General features: G+C 46.4%; 1 protein-coding gene across 2 annotated transcripts in view; it reads left to right on the top strand.

The window, feature by feature from the left end:
- The window catches only part of JAKMIP1 (janus kinase and microtubule interacting protein 1), a 3,487,328-nt gene that overhangs the window by 1,629,842 nt on the left and 1,840,787 nt on the right, over positions 1–16,699 (top strand). For both annotated transcript variants that reach the window (XM_069631978.1, XM_069631979.1), the window contains exon 9: positions 8,039–8,185. In XM_069631978.1, coding sequence (XP_069488079.1) covers positions 8,039–8,185 — 147 coding nt within the window. The remainder of the gene's footprint in view (positions 1–8,038; positions 8,186–16,699) is intronic.

Below are 16,699 nucleotides of genomic sequence, written 5' to 3'. Positions count from 1 at the left end.
CCCAAAAAGGGCTCTCAGTTTCTACATTTCCAGATTGGCAAATCTTCAACAATGTGACCAACTATTTGTTGGGTATACTGGGCACATATTGGGCCTTGCAGTGTCTAAACAAACTCTATCCAGATGGATAATTCTGGCAATCTCTGAATGCTATAAATTAGCTGGGAAAGAGCCTCCAGATGGATTAAGGGTTCATTCAACCATAGGCATGGCAACTTCCACGGCTCTTCAGAGGGGTGTCCCGGTGCAGGATATTTGTGCTGCGGCCACCTGGTCGTCAATGCACACCTTTGTAAAGCATTACTGCTTGGACTCTACTTCATATCAAGGGGGACTATTTTCAAAAGCTGTCCTTCATTCAGTCCATAATTAAAATGTCTAGTACGCCCACCTCCAAAATTACCACTGCTATGGGAGTCTATCATAAGACGAGGAATACATGGGAGGACACAATCCATGCGAAGAACAAGTTACTTACCAAATGTAACGTTCTTTCGATTGGATGTTCCTCCCACATATTCCTCATCGACCCTCCCATCCTACCCCTCCGTACAGTTTACGCCAGTTGCACTCGAACTTCCTTAAGAGCCTGAGGACTTTAAACCTGATCAGCTGATGCGACCATGAACACTGTAAAAACAGAACTGAAGTAACCGGCGCTGCTCAAGCCCTTTATACAGCGGATGACATCGACGGTCGACGGCGGCTCTCGAGGGACTTCGACTCCGCGGCCTCGAATACAGCGCCCTCTGGTGAAAAATGTTTCCGAGCAGCAGAGCTGGGATACGAATATCATAAGATGAGGAATACGTGGGAGGAACATCCAATCGAAAGAACGTTACAGTTGGTAAGTAACTTGTTCTTCTATTTGCATCTTTCATTTTAAACCCAAACCAATTTTTTATTGTGAGTAATCTCTTTGACCAGAGCCTACCTGTTGTGTTCCTCTATCATTTTAACTGAAAACAGATTTTCCTATCGTGATTTCCCCATTGCTAAAGCGTGCCATTTGCATTTTCGTTTCCCTAGAAATTTAGCTTAACCTTTTAAAAACTGTTTTTCGTAGCCTATCCCACTTCCCCTACTATATTTTGATAACGAATTCCCAATTACATTCCCTTTTTATTTGCCCATGTGTTACATGTACCAAAATCAGTTTTCCTATTCTGGCTCGTCTACTCTGAAGCCTAATTGTCTTCTAGTCTAAGCAGCACAAAGTACTCTTGTGTGCTGTCCCATAGCAGTTGTCCTAACTAAGTGAAAACCCATTTTGCCTGATGCAGAAAAACAAATGGTCCCATTCATTGCTGGCTCCCATATTGTTTTTGAAAAACCCTATTCAAAATTCCGATTTTAACCTGGTGTTCCCATTCCTTGCCACTGGCTTCCATACAAATATGAAAAGCCTAGTGGAGGTATAGGGGGATGCGGGTGAGGTTTGCTGGGACTCAAGAATCCTTTGTGTGCACATGCACTTTCCTGTGGGTTGCATTCAGTTTCATGGTGTTTTGAACTGTTGATAATAGTGGTGAAATCAGTAAAGGAAATCCTTGTGCCATACATGTTTGCGTTGTCTTAGTCTGCCATTCTTGACTAAAAGGACTCTTAAATGTGTGTTACCATGCTTGGTGGCCATTGTAACTGTTTATTCAATGCTTCTATTAAATCACAAATTAATAAAATATTCATTGATAACACACCGGCCTGGTTCCTGGTCTAATGTGGCATGGGGTGCTGGTGGAGGTTAGGTGCAAAACGGGTTGGAGGCCTCCATTAAACGAATTGGGATTGTAAAAATAAAAAAGTGGTTTTATTGTGAGCCACATTCATTGCAAGGGAAAGATATCCCTGACTTGCTTGAGCTGCCTAATATATTGTGATACTCTTCCCTGAGCTAACAATGAGCCAAGAACCAGGCCGGTGTACGGGAAATATATTGGTATTTATTTAAATTAACAGTGCTAGAAATTAGCACCAAAATATCGAAAACACCACTTTATCTGTGGCACAACACAATCCACTTCTCACAGCATAAATAAATCACAAAAGTGAGTTAAAATGAACACAATAACAATTGTACACTTTCTGCCAATTTCACTTCACAAAAGAATTACACTGATCAATAATTTAATTTCAGCCAAACATTTGGTTTAAATCCAACACAGAGTGATGTATTGCTTGTTTTCCAGACCCTCCCCTTTTGCTTTGGTCTATGTTGGGAAGTCAGACGGACAAATTGGAATGCTTTGGGGAATTTTGGATTTCAGACCCCCCTTACGGAAAGGCCTGTTTTGGGGAAGCAGGATAAAAAGGTTGGACTGATTTAAGCACAAAGGCACCCCTCTTCCTTAAAGAAGTCGGGGTCAGCTGGACAACAAGGATTACCTAATTAAATTATAGGCTATAGTTTTCAGAGCACACTGGGAAGTGAGCTTTGTTAATTTCAAATTTTAACAGAATCCACCCCGTAGTGTTCTGCCAAATGGGGAATTAATTAAATTAATATTTTTGGTTACATAAGCTAATGATCTACACAGTTTTGCCCCCCCCCCCACCCACTATAAAGAGAAATGATTCAAGGCGAGCAGACTCCCCCCACCTTTAGGTTTTCCAGGGCTTAGTTCTACTTACATAGCAAGTTTCTGTTTAAGGTTCAGGAAAGCCAGATGCATCTCAGGACACTCTGCAAAGATAGGGCAGGGGTCTGGTCACTCTACTCTCAAAGATGGCATCCTGCTCTCCACCACAGGACCCCGTCAGTTTTGAAGCCTCACTAGAAATAGACAGCTCCACCCAGATGCACTCTCAGCAATCTGGTGTCTCCTTACAGCTATCAGATGGTAAGTTTAAGCAGCATTCCTGATGGTCTGTCTTTTCTCTCTGTCCTCCTGTCTTTCTCTTTTTTCTGTCTCACCGGTTTTTGTGTGTCCTCTGTCCTAGTGCAGTCCCCCTTATTTAACAGCAACGACACCACCAATTTTACAATATTGGGGAGGTACCCTGCAATAATTCCTCCAACTTGGATGTTACAGTTACCCCTCTCTCTCCTCCCAACCCAGCTTACAAGTCAGGATTGGTTTAGGGTTCTAGAGCAACATATGGCAATTGCTATTTGTAATCACCCCTTTGTTCTCCTTTCAACTTTTTGGAAAAAACTATTTATGTATCACAATTTCATAATTTTACTAGCAACTGCCGTACTAAACATATTTTCTGTTTAAGCAGTTCATGGAGCATTAGATAAGCCGATCACCAAATCCGTACCAAGTAGCATGGCCATGTGGCACATTACTGCTGTTTCCATAAAAACAGTTACACATATGTAAGTTATTAAGCATATCCCTGTCAGGATTGCCTGGTCAAGATTGTCCTCGTAGTGTAGAAGAAGAATTCTACCCTACAATGTAACCCTGTGTCTGGATACAAAGAAACCAGCACCAGGGGTCAATTGTTTGGAAGAATGGACCCAAACGCGTGGCAGGTGACTTCCTAAACCGGAAAGGAAAAGAATAATTAGCAATCACCCTTTTTCTTTCCTTGGCAAAATACGGAAGACAGATACGCTTACTACCTTAATGTAGATGCTCAAAACCCCAATATAACAAAGCTTGAAAACCACATCACATTAATGGAAGCCCTGGGATATCTGTTTACAAATAGAAAAACAATACAAAGAATCCTTAATACTCACAAACAACCAGGTCGAAATATGGAAATCAAAGAGGAAATAGACAGACACTTCTTACCATGGGATGATCAAGTGGTAATCCAGACAGGACAAGTACTCCAGGTAAGACTGTAAGGTACTGAGGGGTATGGGGCTATTCCCGACAGCAGGCGAACGCCTATGGGTGAGGAAGTCCAACAAAAGCACCCGACGAAACGAGGACGCTCCTCCCTTTCCCCAACAATGGTACAACGGCAGTCTCTCGTCCGTACCGGGATAAGGCGAGGAGGATGGTACCAACAGTCTATACGAGGGAGCACTTGCGTTTGAGTGGGTCCATTGAAGATTCAGCAGTCCAATGGATTCCAGGTTAGCAATGTGCGTAGAGGAAACAGTAACCAGTTCGTGTGACGAAAGCAATCCAGTAGGAAGTCCGGGTAGGCAACGTGCGTGGAGGAAACAGTAACCAGTTTGTGAGACGAAGGCAATCCAAAATGAAGTCTGGGTCGGCAATAGGTAATCAGGTATAAAGCTAGATGTATAGCACAGGACCGGGATAAAAGAGAAAGACAGGAGGACACACAGTGGAAAACAAGGTGCAGAGAATCAGGGATGGGAAAGGTTGACACGGGGAGAATACAGGATATAATAGTCTCTCAAAACGTCAAGAACAGGGATACAGGAAACTTGAAAACAAGAACGTAGTGCACTTCGGAAAATAGTCAGAAGCAATAAGCGCAGGGCAAGCGGGAGTTTATGAAGTTAAGGTCACATGGCCATAACGTGCCTCTGACGTTGAATGATTCAGCGTCTCTTACTCAATTTCCATGGCAACCGCCACCGCGAAGAGAAGGAAGTATACTCTCCTATGAACCTGGTTCGGCAAGGTGTTAATACTTCCTTAAGAGGATTTCTACGAGATGGTACGTGCGATTGAATGTGTGAATCTTGCACTTTAGACAGCACATGTTGTGTTTGACAAGACGGAGATGGAGCCAACCCACCTCGATTCCTGACAATCCGTAATTTCATTTTCCACCAGCTCACAAACTCTCACATTTGGAACATGTTTAGATCAGCCAGAAACCTAGTCTAACTGGCCATTACAGTTCCCAGAGTTACCGTTAGATGCATTTTATATCCCCAAAATCGCCTAGAAATTACATTAATAATGGTACAAAAATGGAATCAATCAACATTATGGTTGCTGAGAAAAAGGCCTGAATGATAGCAGTCCTTTTAACTTAATAGCGAATCATCCTGTGGGACAATGGCAATTTCTGGTTCCGGCCATTTGTTTTCACTGGGTCAGTCTGTACCTTCATCAGTTGCCTTTGTGTTGGAAGCTTGCTCTTTGAAGTGAGTGCCCCCATTTTCACACATATTAGTCGTGCTCCATCCAAGGATGACTTTCCTTGAAGTCCCTGATTTCAGAGCCAGCAGGTCTGGAGAACACTGAATTTCGTCACCTTTAGCAGCACATTTTTATTGTGAGTGGTCATTAGATGGGGGATGTGACATCCAGACTGGAAGTGGGAGTTTTCCTTTGTGAAGTTTTGCCCACAGCCAGAAACAGGGTCTGCCTTGGGCTGACATTGTCCATGAAGAGAAAGTGGCTCTTCAAACGTCACTGGAGTTTTGTAGGTGAAACATAATATACATTGCTTTTGTGAACCCACACATCATGTTTTGTTTTCCTGACATTGTTCTGTGAGCAGTGATATATTTTTTCACTTTTGTTTCTGAAAGATGTTTTTATTTGCACACACATGTGCAGGCCGTTTTTGTTTTCAATGTTTAAAAATCCTGTTTTCCTTATGACAGTGATCTTTGATTCCTCATTCTTTTGTAAATTAAAATGCTACTTTTCCATTGGTAATGACAGGTAGGCCCTTTTCCACATGGTTTTTTAACTTTCCTTGAAAAACAAAAACAAAAGCCAGGCTGTTTTTGTTTCAGTGTTTAAAACCTTGCTATTCATGTTAAAGGGACTTCTGTTTGGGGCCTTTAAATGCACCCTGCATGTGTTAGCCATGCAAATTGCATTTTTGCTGTCTCTGGTCCATCACAGTTGTATCTTTGCAAAGATGTATGCAGTGAGTGCGTGATTATGACAAGGTGTAATCTATACCATAGCTAATTTACTTAGGGATAAGAGGTGGGTGAGTCAGAGAATGTATCGGCAGAGCCAAGGCTGAGCCAGAGTGGCTTGGCGGTAGAAGCCCAACACGAGGCAGTGCAACAATAGACGCATAGCTGGTCTCGCCAGGTTCTGTATTTCTTATTATTTCTACAAAGAGGCGTATCATAACCATCAAGATCCACTTGCCCATAATAACGTATTCACAATCAATAACAGGGAAACATTCTAACTCGCTTGTTTGATCGTCGGAAAAAAAATGTTTGGACATGAGTTCATGATTACATGCAGTTCTGTTAGTTGTCACTGGATGGCAATGTCGCTTCAATTTATTTTGTTGTTAATTAAGGAGGTGCTTTGCTCCCCCATTCTTGTCGGGGATACACTTATATTTAAATTATGAATTAGTGCTAGCGAAAACAAGCCTTTCTAGATTATGGAAGTCTGTAGCCTGATCTTCATTTTAAGCATCAAATAGAGGTTTGATAACAAGGGCTTTGACTGAGCTAGTAGTTCCACAGAAAATGAATGCTAAACTGGGATCAATAAAGATCAATAAAAATAGATAATAAATACACACTTATGAAGATCGAAATATATACTTAATGGGCCTCTTCAGTCCCAATGAGCTGTAACACGACATGACTGTTCCTCATTGTTAGGATAGGCATCTCTGTGTATATTACACTCTTACAGCCTGTGCTAGGTATTTGCATGTCATGAGTGTCAGCCTTTGTAGTGCTAGTATTTACAAAATATTATGATGCCAAGTAGACTGCCGACACTTGGTGCTTTACCACAAAGACCTTTATTAGGAAGGTCAGCTGCATACATGAGACGACCCCCAGCAGGAGGCTTACAACCGTCCTCCTTCAGTCAACCTTCTCATCTCCCCCAGCACACCAGAAACCTCACCATGCAATACAGTTCTGATGTAACTATGGGTGACAGAAGGCAATGTGATGTAAATACTAGCACTACAAAGGCTGACACTCATGACATGCAAATACCTAGCACAGGCTGTAAGAGTGTAATATACACAGAGATGCCTATCCTAACACCTCTCCTCCTTAAACATGAACAAGTAACTGCTGTGGGTAGTTGCCCAATAATTTAAAACCTGCAAGGAAAAATACAGATAAACATGCAACCACCATAACTTGATCAGAAACCAATGAATCAAAATTGGCTGTAAGAAGAGCTGAGAGAGGAATATTTGATGGGCAGCAAGTGAGAACCTTCACCTGGTCCCATGCTCCCTCTCTCCCCTCAAATTTGTCAGAGGATTATCAGAAATGTCAAGGAACATGAGATTGCTTACCCGTAAGGGTGTGACCTTTAAGTGGGATGACCATTGTAAGAAAGAATTTAAATTGATAAAAGAAGCCATTGTCAATGCACCCATATTGAAGATATTTGAAGAAGGTAGGCCTACTTTGCTTTTTGTTGATGCCAGTGATTATGGTGTTGGGGCGGTTCTGATGCAAGAGGATCAAGTTGGTTTGCATACTGTGGCATTTGCATCCAGGTCTTTAAAGGGACCAGAATCTAGATACTCCGTGGTTGAGAAGGAGGCTCTGGCGTGTGTTTGGGGAGTTGAAAAGTTTAAAAGGTTGTTGTGGGGAAGGAAATTCACCGTTTGCACGGACCATAAACCTTTGGTTGGGATTTTCACAAAGGGTGGTTTGGAGGGAGTGTCAAGGCGCATTATGAAATGGGTCACGGCATTACAAGGTTTACAATATACCATGCTCCATGTCAAGGGGGAGGTCAATGTAGTTGCAGATGCATTGTCTAGATCGGTTCAGAGAGAAGTGTCAAGTGGTGATGGTGAGGATCACTCGGGTCCAGGCGAGAGTGCAGAGATATTCCAAGTATATGAAACGCTCAGGAAGAATGATTGGGACATTGCTTGCAGTGAAGACGATGTTTATCAGAGGTTGCTGACACTGGTGATGAAAGGCTGACACTCATGACATGCAAATACCTAGCAGAGGCTGTAAGAGTGTAATATACACAAGATGCCTATCCGAACACCCATGAGCTATCAACAGACTTGATTCATTGCCTTTTGTGAATATTTTTTGCAATGGTATTTTATTACTGGAGCCCGATCTGTGTGTCTTTGTTTTGCTTATTTTTAGGTACGCTTGCTCATCAATAAAAATAAGAACATTGATAGCAACTGGTTTTGCATTTTTTTTGTATAATGTTTTATGTGTAATTTTCAGCTTAAACGTGGGCGGGAAACAGAAATCCAGTTGAAACCACTTGTGGAAAAGAACACTAGAGTTACCAAAAAGAATGAAGAAATGTTGCAGTCTATTCAGAGGATGGAAGACAAATTGAAAGGTCTATCTCGAGATAATGCAGAATTGGTAAGCAACAGTGCAAGCTAAGAAAGCTGAAGGCTTATTAGCTTGATGCAGATCAAAGCCAGTGTCTTTGGCAGATGACTCTTCATTAACATGTTAAAGTCGGTGATTTTATGGTTTGAGTAAAACACAGGGTAGCACCTCTTGCTTCTGACAAGCACAATATGCATTTATTTCTCTCACTCTCCATCCAATTACTCGTAAGAGATCTTGTACCATTATTAACCTTATCTGTTTAATATGTGGTTCTTTTTTGCCTTTCACTACTTCAAGCCTCCCTGCTGTGCCTGTGTACGTCTGTTCTTTGTCCCTCTCCTATGGCAATGTCTCTAGTTAGAACGGCATCTCTTCCTCTACCCTTCTCTTACTATTAGTGTTGCTTCTCTTTCTCTCCTCCTGTGCTTCCCATTTCCAATGTCTTTTTCTCTCTAGCCTATTTTTCTGTCCCCTTCCATAACCATATCCACTGTACTCCTACCGCCCGTCCCCTTTCCTTCATACTGTATGGGCGTCCCTCGCTAGGGACGAGAGACAGAACCCTTTTGACTAGAAAAATGCATTCTTTCCCTTCAAATTAGATGCGCCACTCCTCAGTCCCCTTCTCTGCGTCGACGGGAACGGACCGCTTTCACCAGCGCTCCTGGGTTTGGCTTCGGCCTTGTAATACCATGCTGTTCCCCAGATACTTTCTTCTGTCTTTTGTCTTCTGTTTTCTGGTCTAATCAGGCACGCAATCCTCTGGAGCATGTCGACGTCAGCAGGTTTCAGCAAGTGTCCAGTCTGCGAAGGGCTCTTCCCTACGTCCGACCCCCAAGCTCTTTGCCTCCACTGCCTTGGCCCCGATCACGGCTGGGAGGGTTGTACCGCATGTGACGTGCTCACACAGCACGCTCTGAAGAACAGGTTAGCTCGGTGGAGGGAGCTCGTTGAGAAGTCGCATCCAGAGGACTTTAAGGACTTTGTCAGGCACAAGCAAGGCTCAAGGTAGTGCCGCTTTTTTCCATCGTACCCCGCAAGTGCGACTCCTTTCCAAGGAAACGCCCGAGCGGGAGGAACCAGTCAGGTTCTCGCACCAGCGCAGCTAGCAAGGCTACTTCAGCTACCGGCCGTCAGTCTGAGGGGTCATTAGATCCTTCCGGGGACAGTGTTGAAAGGGTGCCTGTACGCAACACTACCGGCGACTCTGCTGAGTGCAACACGCCTACTAAGCCTCGCCCTGAGGTGCAGGGTAGCTCTCATGCTCCACCGCCAAGAGTCATTGAGGAGGCCGGGCTCAGCGATGCAAGCACCACGACTTTGGACGTGTCATGTAGCCTGACAAAATGGCCACTGCGCCAGACAAGATGGCCACTCCTCTGATACCGCCCCCTGGTGCGGAGCAGGTGAGAGAACAAGTTTCAAGGTGGTACTGGTCTCAGCCAGGTACATGGCCTACAGCTTATCCATCAGCATCGCAGGGCAGATTTACCCTGCAGCCAGCAAAGCAGAGTATGCACAGGCCCCAGCAGCCACCCGCTACTCCGTCAATACCAACTACCATCCCACCAGCCTGTGAGGACATGTTTTTTTTAAAATGTTTCTCATGCTCATGAGGTCTCCTCAGATGGGGTCCATCCTTCGGGCAGTGATCAGGGACATGCTTCCTCCGGTCGCACCGCCGGCACCCATAGTCAATCCTCCCATGGCACCAGCGACTCAGGTCCCCGCGCAGCCCTTGCTGCCCACGCTGGGTCCTTCAATTCCGGCTTTCCTGCCTACCACAGGTCAGGCAGTTCCACATCAGCCACCGCAACAGCCACTGGCTCCGGTTCCTACACCACAGCCCTCAGCGCCCAGCACTCCTCCACCCGCACCGGACCAACCAGACACCCTGCCGTCCTCAGCCAGGGCCTTTCAGGAACGGCTCTACGGTTTGGACGAATATTTGGGGCTTCCTCAACCCAAGGTCAAACAACCGGAGGCAGGGGTCCTAGACGAGGTCCTCACTCAGGATCCTGATGCAGAAGGATGTTGTCGCCTTGGCCAAAAAGGGATGGCTTGAACTCCATTCGGTCCAGCCTGTCAATCAGCACCTCAAAGCCAAGTGTAGACAATTGGAAGGGGATCAACTCTTGCTGTCTGCACACCCTCAACTACAATCTTCGGTGATCGCTGCAGCATCACTCTACTCCAAGCCTCAGTCGCCCTCCGCAACCTCGTCCTCGACGCTTCTAGGCAAGGAGGAGAAGATCTTGGATGCTTATGGAAAGAAGGTTTATTCCAACGCCTCACTGCACCTTCGTCAATCCAACGCAGATGCCATGCTGGCAGCCGTTAAACAGAGCGGGAAATAACTGACTTCCTCCCAGAACTTCCGGTGTAGAGCCAGGCACATTTCAAGGTGGGCCTGGCAGAAGCTAAATTGGTGGCGCAGGACATAATGGAATCCACTGTGGCGCACATTAACACCTCAGGCTGTGCCATCTGCATTGCCACGGACATGAGAAGGACTGCCTGGCTACGGGCTACCAAGTTCAACCCGGACGTCCAGGAACGCATATTGGACGTTCTATTCGAGGGAGGTGACCACTTTCATTCCACCACAGATTTAGAGCTAGATAAAAAGAAAAACTGTTCCCAAACTGCAAAGTCTTTATCTATGCTCACGAAGGCCACACCAAAGGCTTACACCCAGTCAACTCTTCGACAGCGGGCATGCTTTCGGCGGGTTCCGAGGCTTCCAAGAACGGAGGTCAAGACAGCCTGACTGTTCTCCGAGTCAGCACTGGCACAAACAGCAGAAGAGGGCAGCAAGGGCTTCTTTCAGTCCCCCTCCTCCACACCAGCCTCAGAGGTAAAGAAGACATGATGCGCTCCTTCAGGTCCACGTGTCTCCGGTGGGGGGCAGGCTTGCCCTTCAAGCGCAGTCTTGGTGTGAGACGTTTGCAGATCCCTGGATCCTATCTGTAGTGTCCACGGGTTACCGCCTCCCGATTCCTTCCTCTCCACCCTCCTCCCCTCCACTCCCACCACAGATTGGGATAACAACTCTGTTGGTGGAAATTCGTTTGCTCGTAGAGAGCCAGGCAGTGGAGGAAGTCCCAGTCTCCCAGCGAGGTTTGGGCTTCTACTCCAGGATTTTTGCCATACAAAAGAAGAACCAGGCTGGCATGAGAGTTGTGTTGGACCTTTCCACCCTAAACCCTCCCTCTTCAAAAATTCAAGATGGTTGTTGCCAGCGCTTATTGCGGAGACACTGTGCAAGGGAGACTGGATGTGCTCCCTGGATCTGAAGGACGCGTAACTACACGTCCCAATTTGGCAGCCTCATCAGTCCTTTCTGCGATTCAGGATCATGGCTTCCATTTCCAGTACAAGGTTCTACCCTTTGGTCTCAACTCAGCCCCAAGGGTCTTAACCAGACTTATGAATGCAGTGGCAGCCCTTCTCAGGGCTGAGGGTCACCATGTCTACCCGTACCTGGACGACAGACTCATCAGGCCGAGATCTCCGGAGGAGGTTCACCACACTTCCTTCGCCCTTATGATCACACTCCATGAACTGGGATTTTCAATCAACATCAAGAAGTCTCAGCTGCAGCCTACACAGAGCCTGACTTTTCTGGGCCTCATCTGGGATAGAAGCTCCGAGAGAGTTTTCCCTCAGAGGACAAGACCACGGCCATCAAGAGGGCCACAGGTAATTTTCTCAGCAGACAGGTGACCTCAGCCTGGTGGTACCAGCATTTATTGGATATCATAGCAGTGTTCCACTGACTGTACCTCACACGAGACTCAAGATGAGGAGATTACAGCGCACTTCGCAGCCTCATGGAATCAGGAGCAGGGCTCCCAAGCGGAGCTTGTCAGCATTCCTCCATGTATCCACCAGGACCTTGTCTGGTGGTCCACGAACTGCAACCTCCAGACGGGCAAGCCCTTCAGGCAGGCGGCACCTCAAGACACCATCACCACAGATTCCTCCCTGGAAGGCTGGGGCGCTACCCTGGTCAACCACAGCGTCCATGGAGTCTGGTCCCTCCAGGAGCAGGAGTCCCATATCAACTGGCTGGAGCTGAAAGCTATCTGGCTCGCTCTCAAGGCCTTCCTGCCGCTTATCTGCGGCAAGGTGGCCCTCATTCAAACAGACAACTCCACCAGCATGTATTACATCAAGAAGCTCGGTGGCACCAGGTCCCCCCTCTGTGCAGTTTAGCGGTCAGAATGTGGAAGTGGGCCCTGGAGAACAACATCTACTTGACTGCAATCCACCTCCCTGGGGAGTCTAAGCTGGAGGCGGACAGGCTCAGCAGACTGGGAGCGGACAATTAAGGATGGCAATTGAACGATCACGTCCTGCTGGGGATCTTTGCCAGATGGGGGCAGCCTCAGGTGGATCTCTTTGCCACCTGGTTCATCAGGAAGTGCCTGCAGTTTGCGTCTTGGCAGTGGCAGGGCCCCGGCTCCCTGTGCGACGCTTTCCAGATACAGTGGAACAGCATGACAGTGTATGCATTTCCTCCCACTCGCCTGGTACACAGAGTGATCTGCAAGATAAGAGAATTGTGTCACCTCAGCATCATTCTGATAGCTCTGTGGTGGCCAGCAAGGTCATGGTTCTCGGAGCTGCTCAGCCACACGGACATGCCTCCCATTCACCTGCCACTGGGCCCGGCTCACCTTCTATCGCAGCAGGGGGGAAGGGTCACTCACCCAGCCACACAGAAGTTAGCTCTTGCAGCGTGGTTCCTGAGCAGGTCACAATAATGTATCTGGCACTGTCCTAGACATCATTCAGGGCACTAGTCTGATTCTACTAGGAGCTAGTACAAAAGTAAATGGATTATGTTCTGTCACTGGGCGGACTCTAAGGAGATTGACCCGCTTGCTTGCACTTTGGACGACGTACTATACTTCTCTGCACACCTCGCACACTCAGGGGTGCAAATAGACACATGCGCACCTACCTGGCGCACATAGGATCATACTGGAACTCGGAGGAGGAAGTCTTCTCTTCCTCCAACCCGGTGGTCAAGCGACATCTGGTGGCCCAGACCAGGCTCTACCTGCCAATCAAGAAACCACACCCTGTGTGGGACCTCAATGTAGTGCCTTGGGCTGCCTGGCGCACAAACCTTTCGAACCCATGGCATCCGCGAACATCAGGCTGGCCATCATTAAAACAGCTCTCTTGGTGGGTCTTACGTCCGGACGCAGAGTTAGCGAAATCCAGGGGCTAGTGGCTTCAGAACCGTACACTAACTTTCACAGAGATAAGGTGGTCCTGAGAATGCATCCAGCGTTCTTGACTAAAGTAGTAGCTTCTGTCCATCTAAACGATAGTCTTACCTACATTCTTTGTGGATCCTAAGGATGATGCTCAGAGGGTCCTGCACTGTCTGGATGTCAGGCGCACTCTGAAATTTTATCTGGACAGGACCACAAACTTCTGCAGATTGGATGCTCTCTTTCTCCCCTTCGGAGGGGTCAAGGCCGGGTTATCAGGCTTCCAAGGCCTCTATAGCAAGGTGGATGGTTTTGGCCATCAAGGAGCCCTACGAAGGGCAGCACAAACCGCTTGCAGCTAACATGCATGCACATGCAGTCAGGGCAAAGGCCACAGTAGTCGTATTCCAGAGGTACGTTCTGTGGCAGGTCATCAGTAGGGCAGCACGTGGGCCACCCCTTCAGCCTTTTGCAAACACTACTGTTTGGATGCCGGCTCCGGGTCAGATGCAGTATTTGGACAGGCTGTGCTAAGGAACTTCTTTTCTCAAGGAGGGTCACCTTTCCAACCTGGGGCTACATTCAGTTGTAATCGCCCATACAGTATGGAGGAAAGGGGATGGGATGTAGGAGTGATTATAAGTTACTCACTGTAGTGACTAATGTACTCCTAGTCCATAGTGCCCTTTCCTCTATACGTCCCACCATCCTACCCCCTAATAAAACGGGTGTCATTAGGCAATGGTAATATTGTCGACGCGTCAATGGGGACTGAGGAATGGCGGCGGTGGGCTGAGTCAGGGGAGCTCATGCTCACAGGGCGTGCACCCGCGCGCCTCTAAACTTAAAGGTGAAGAAGATTATTTCTGGTGAAAAAGGTTCGGTCTCCCGTCCCTAGCGAGGGATGCCCATACAGTATGGAGGAAAGGGGACTATGTACTAGGGGTATGTTAGTCACTATGGTGAGTAACTTATAATTTTCCATCATTCCCAAGCTTTTTTCTATGGTTCCCACATTTAATCTTTTGCAATTCATTTTTCGTTCTCCTCTCACCATTTGATTCTCTGCCTTTTACTATATGCGGTGTCTGGGGCAACTATTATGACAAGAGTAGATTAAAGAATTCTCCTATGCATGCCACCTGACTTGCACGTATCACACAATCCTCTAGAATTAAGAAAACTCTGACAATCTGACTGTTTTTGTCTCATGTTAAATTATTGTTAAAAGCCATAATTGAATTTCACTGCATATTTGGTGAAGTGTATGTGAAGCGGTGCATGGGGGATGAATGCTTATTTGTTCAACTAGCAACTGAAAGCTATTTTTTTTATTGCATGTTTATTTCAAACCTTATGCAAAGTAGATACACAATTTAACTCATATTTCAATTCGTAAAATCACATTTTCAATACATTTTAAAGAAGAAAAATAAAATCACATATCATTATTATTAAAATCACTAATTTCCTCACATGTCAAAGCTTCAATCAGTAAAAAGTTTAAATGTAAAAAAAAGTTACAAACTGTAAACTACACAACGTATTGTTTCTTTCCAAAAGGAAGTTTAATTTGTCCCTGTTTTTTTTTTTGTTTTTATTTTAACAATATCAACAAACCAATCAATATCATTGTTACATTGTTAGCAGTTTCTTGTGTTCCCTGTTTCCCCCCCCCCCCTCCTCCCAAGAGCACAATCTGTCAGATGAATCTGTCTATTCAGGGCTCAGGCTGCAAGCTGCTTGTTTCTTCCGTGGTAGTGTTTACATTCCTTGAGTTGAATAAAGGCACCGTAAGCGTCACCCATTGTTGCAGATCTTCACTGTTGTCTAGTTTCTGTTCTCATAGTGCGTTTTCCCAGGCCCCAGACTCTGCCGTTACCCATTGTTGGAGGTCTCCCCACCTCCCCACCACAGTACTACGCTAGGGCTTTTGCAGTTTTTCCGCCCCATGGCGATGCATCTTTTTGCTAAAATGTACATCAAATCTTTTAGCTTGTTCAGTGGTTTGTTCTTCGACTTCTCTTATATCTGCCCAATATGCATGCCATCGGGGTTCGTATGTCCAATTCTATGGCCACCTTAGCCACTCTTGTAGCTATCAGTGACCAAAAGAGATGTATTTCTCGGCACCGCCAAAACATGTGAGTCATTCCGGCATCTGCTCCTTTGAATTTAGGACATTCCACATCCCCTGCCCCCTTGAACTTGGAGATTACGTCCGGTGTAAGATAAGCTCTGTTAGTGATTTAAAACTGTATTAGCTGCAGTCTGGCATTTCTGGAGACTTGTTTGTGGTAGTAGGTTATAGCTTCCCACGACGAGTCCTCGAATTCCATGCCCAATTCGTTTTCCCATTTCGCCCTGCATCTAAGCTCTTCTTTGGATGAACTGTCCAGTAGTGTCTCGTAGAGCCTTGAAATCTCATGGCCCCCCTCAGCGACATTTAGTATGTTCTCTATAGCTTCATGTTCCATTTCCTGGTTCTTAATTTCGGGCCATCTTTCCTTGAGCCTCTCCGTCACTGCTCTATGTAGCAGGAACTGTCCCACAGGCAATCCCATAGTTTCGTGCAGGTCAGCAAAGGTCAGGATCTCCTGGTCGTTTATCAGATCTCCCAATGTGGCTACTCCGCAGGTCTCCCATCCATTTCTAATTTCCGTGTGACCCCAGGGTCTGCCCGCTATGGTTGCTGCTATAGGGATCTGGGGCGAAATCGGGTCTATTATTTTCAGGATCCTACAGACCCTTTTCCAAATTTGGATCCCAGGTTTCATCAGGTAGGGACAGTTTTGTGTAGTGCTTGCAGGGGCCCAGAGTATTTGCGGGATGGCCGGTTGTAGGAGTCGAGTGTCCGTCGTGATCTCATCCGCCATCCATTTCACCAAGTGTCGTAGTTGTCCTGTTATGAAGTACAGTTCAAAGTTGGGGATTTTTAGGCCTCCGTTTTCGTAGGGTCTCTGCGGTACTTGTAGTGCGACTCTATGCCTCCCCCCCCTGCCAGAGGAATCGTCTGCAGAGCTCATCCAGGTCCCTGAAGAATAGTGGGGGGACGTTGAATCGGACGTTGCTAAAGCAGTGCAACAGCCGGGTAATGCCACCATTTTGAGGAGCCCAGCCCTCCCTGCTACTGACAGTGGTAGTTTACTCCAAAAGTCCATTAATTTTTCTAGGCCTTCTCTAGCCCTGACTGTGTTCAATGTGTGTTCTATTTTGGGGTTTCGATGGATGGTGATTCCCAGGTACTTGAATGAGGTTGTCCTCCATTGACAGGCCAAGACAGGGAGATTCTCTATTCTTTCCGCGCCCATGG

The sequence above is a fragment of the Ambystoma mexicanum genome, chromosome 6q (genome assembly GCF_040938575.1).
Source record: "Ambystoma mexicanum isolate Mex_15411 chromosome 6q, UKY_AmexF1_1, whole genome shotgun sequence".
Classification (NCBI taxonomy): domain Eukaryota; kingdom Metazoa; phylum Chordata; class Amphibia; order Caudata; family Ambystomatidae; genus Ambystoma; species Ambystoma mexicanum.
This window is presented reverse-complemented; position numbering and strand designations above follow the sequence as displayed.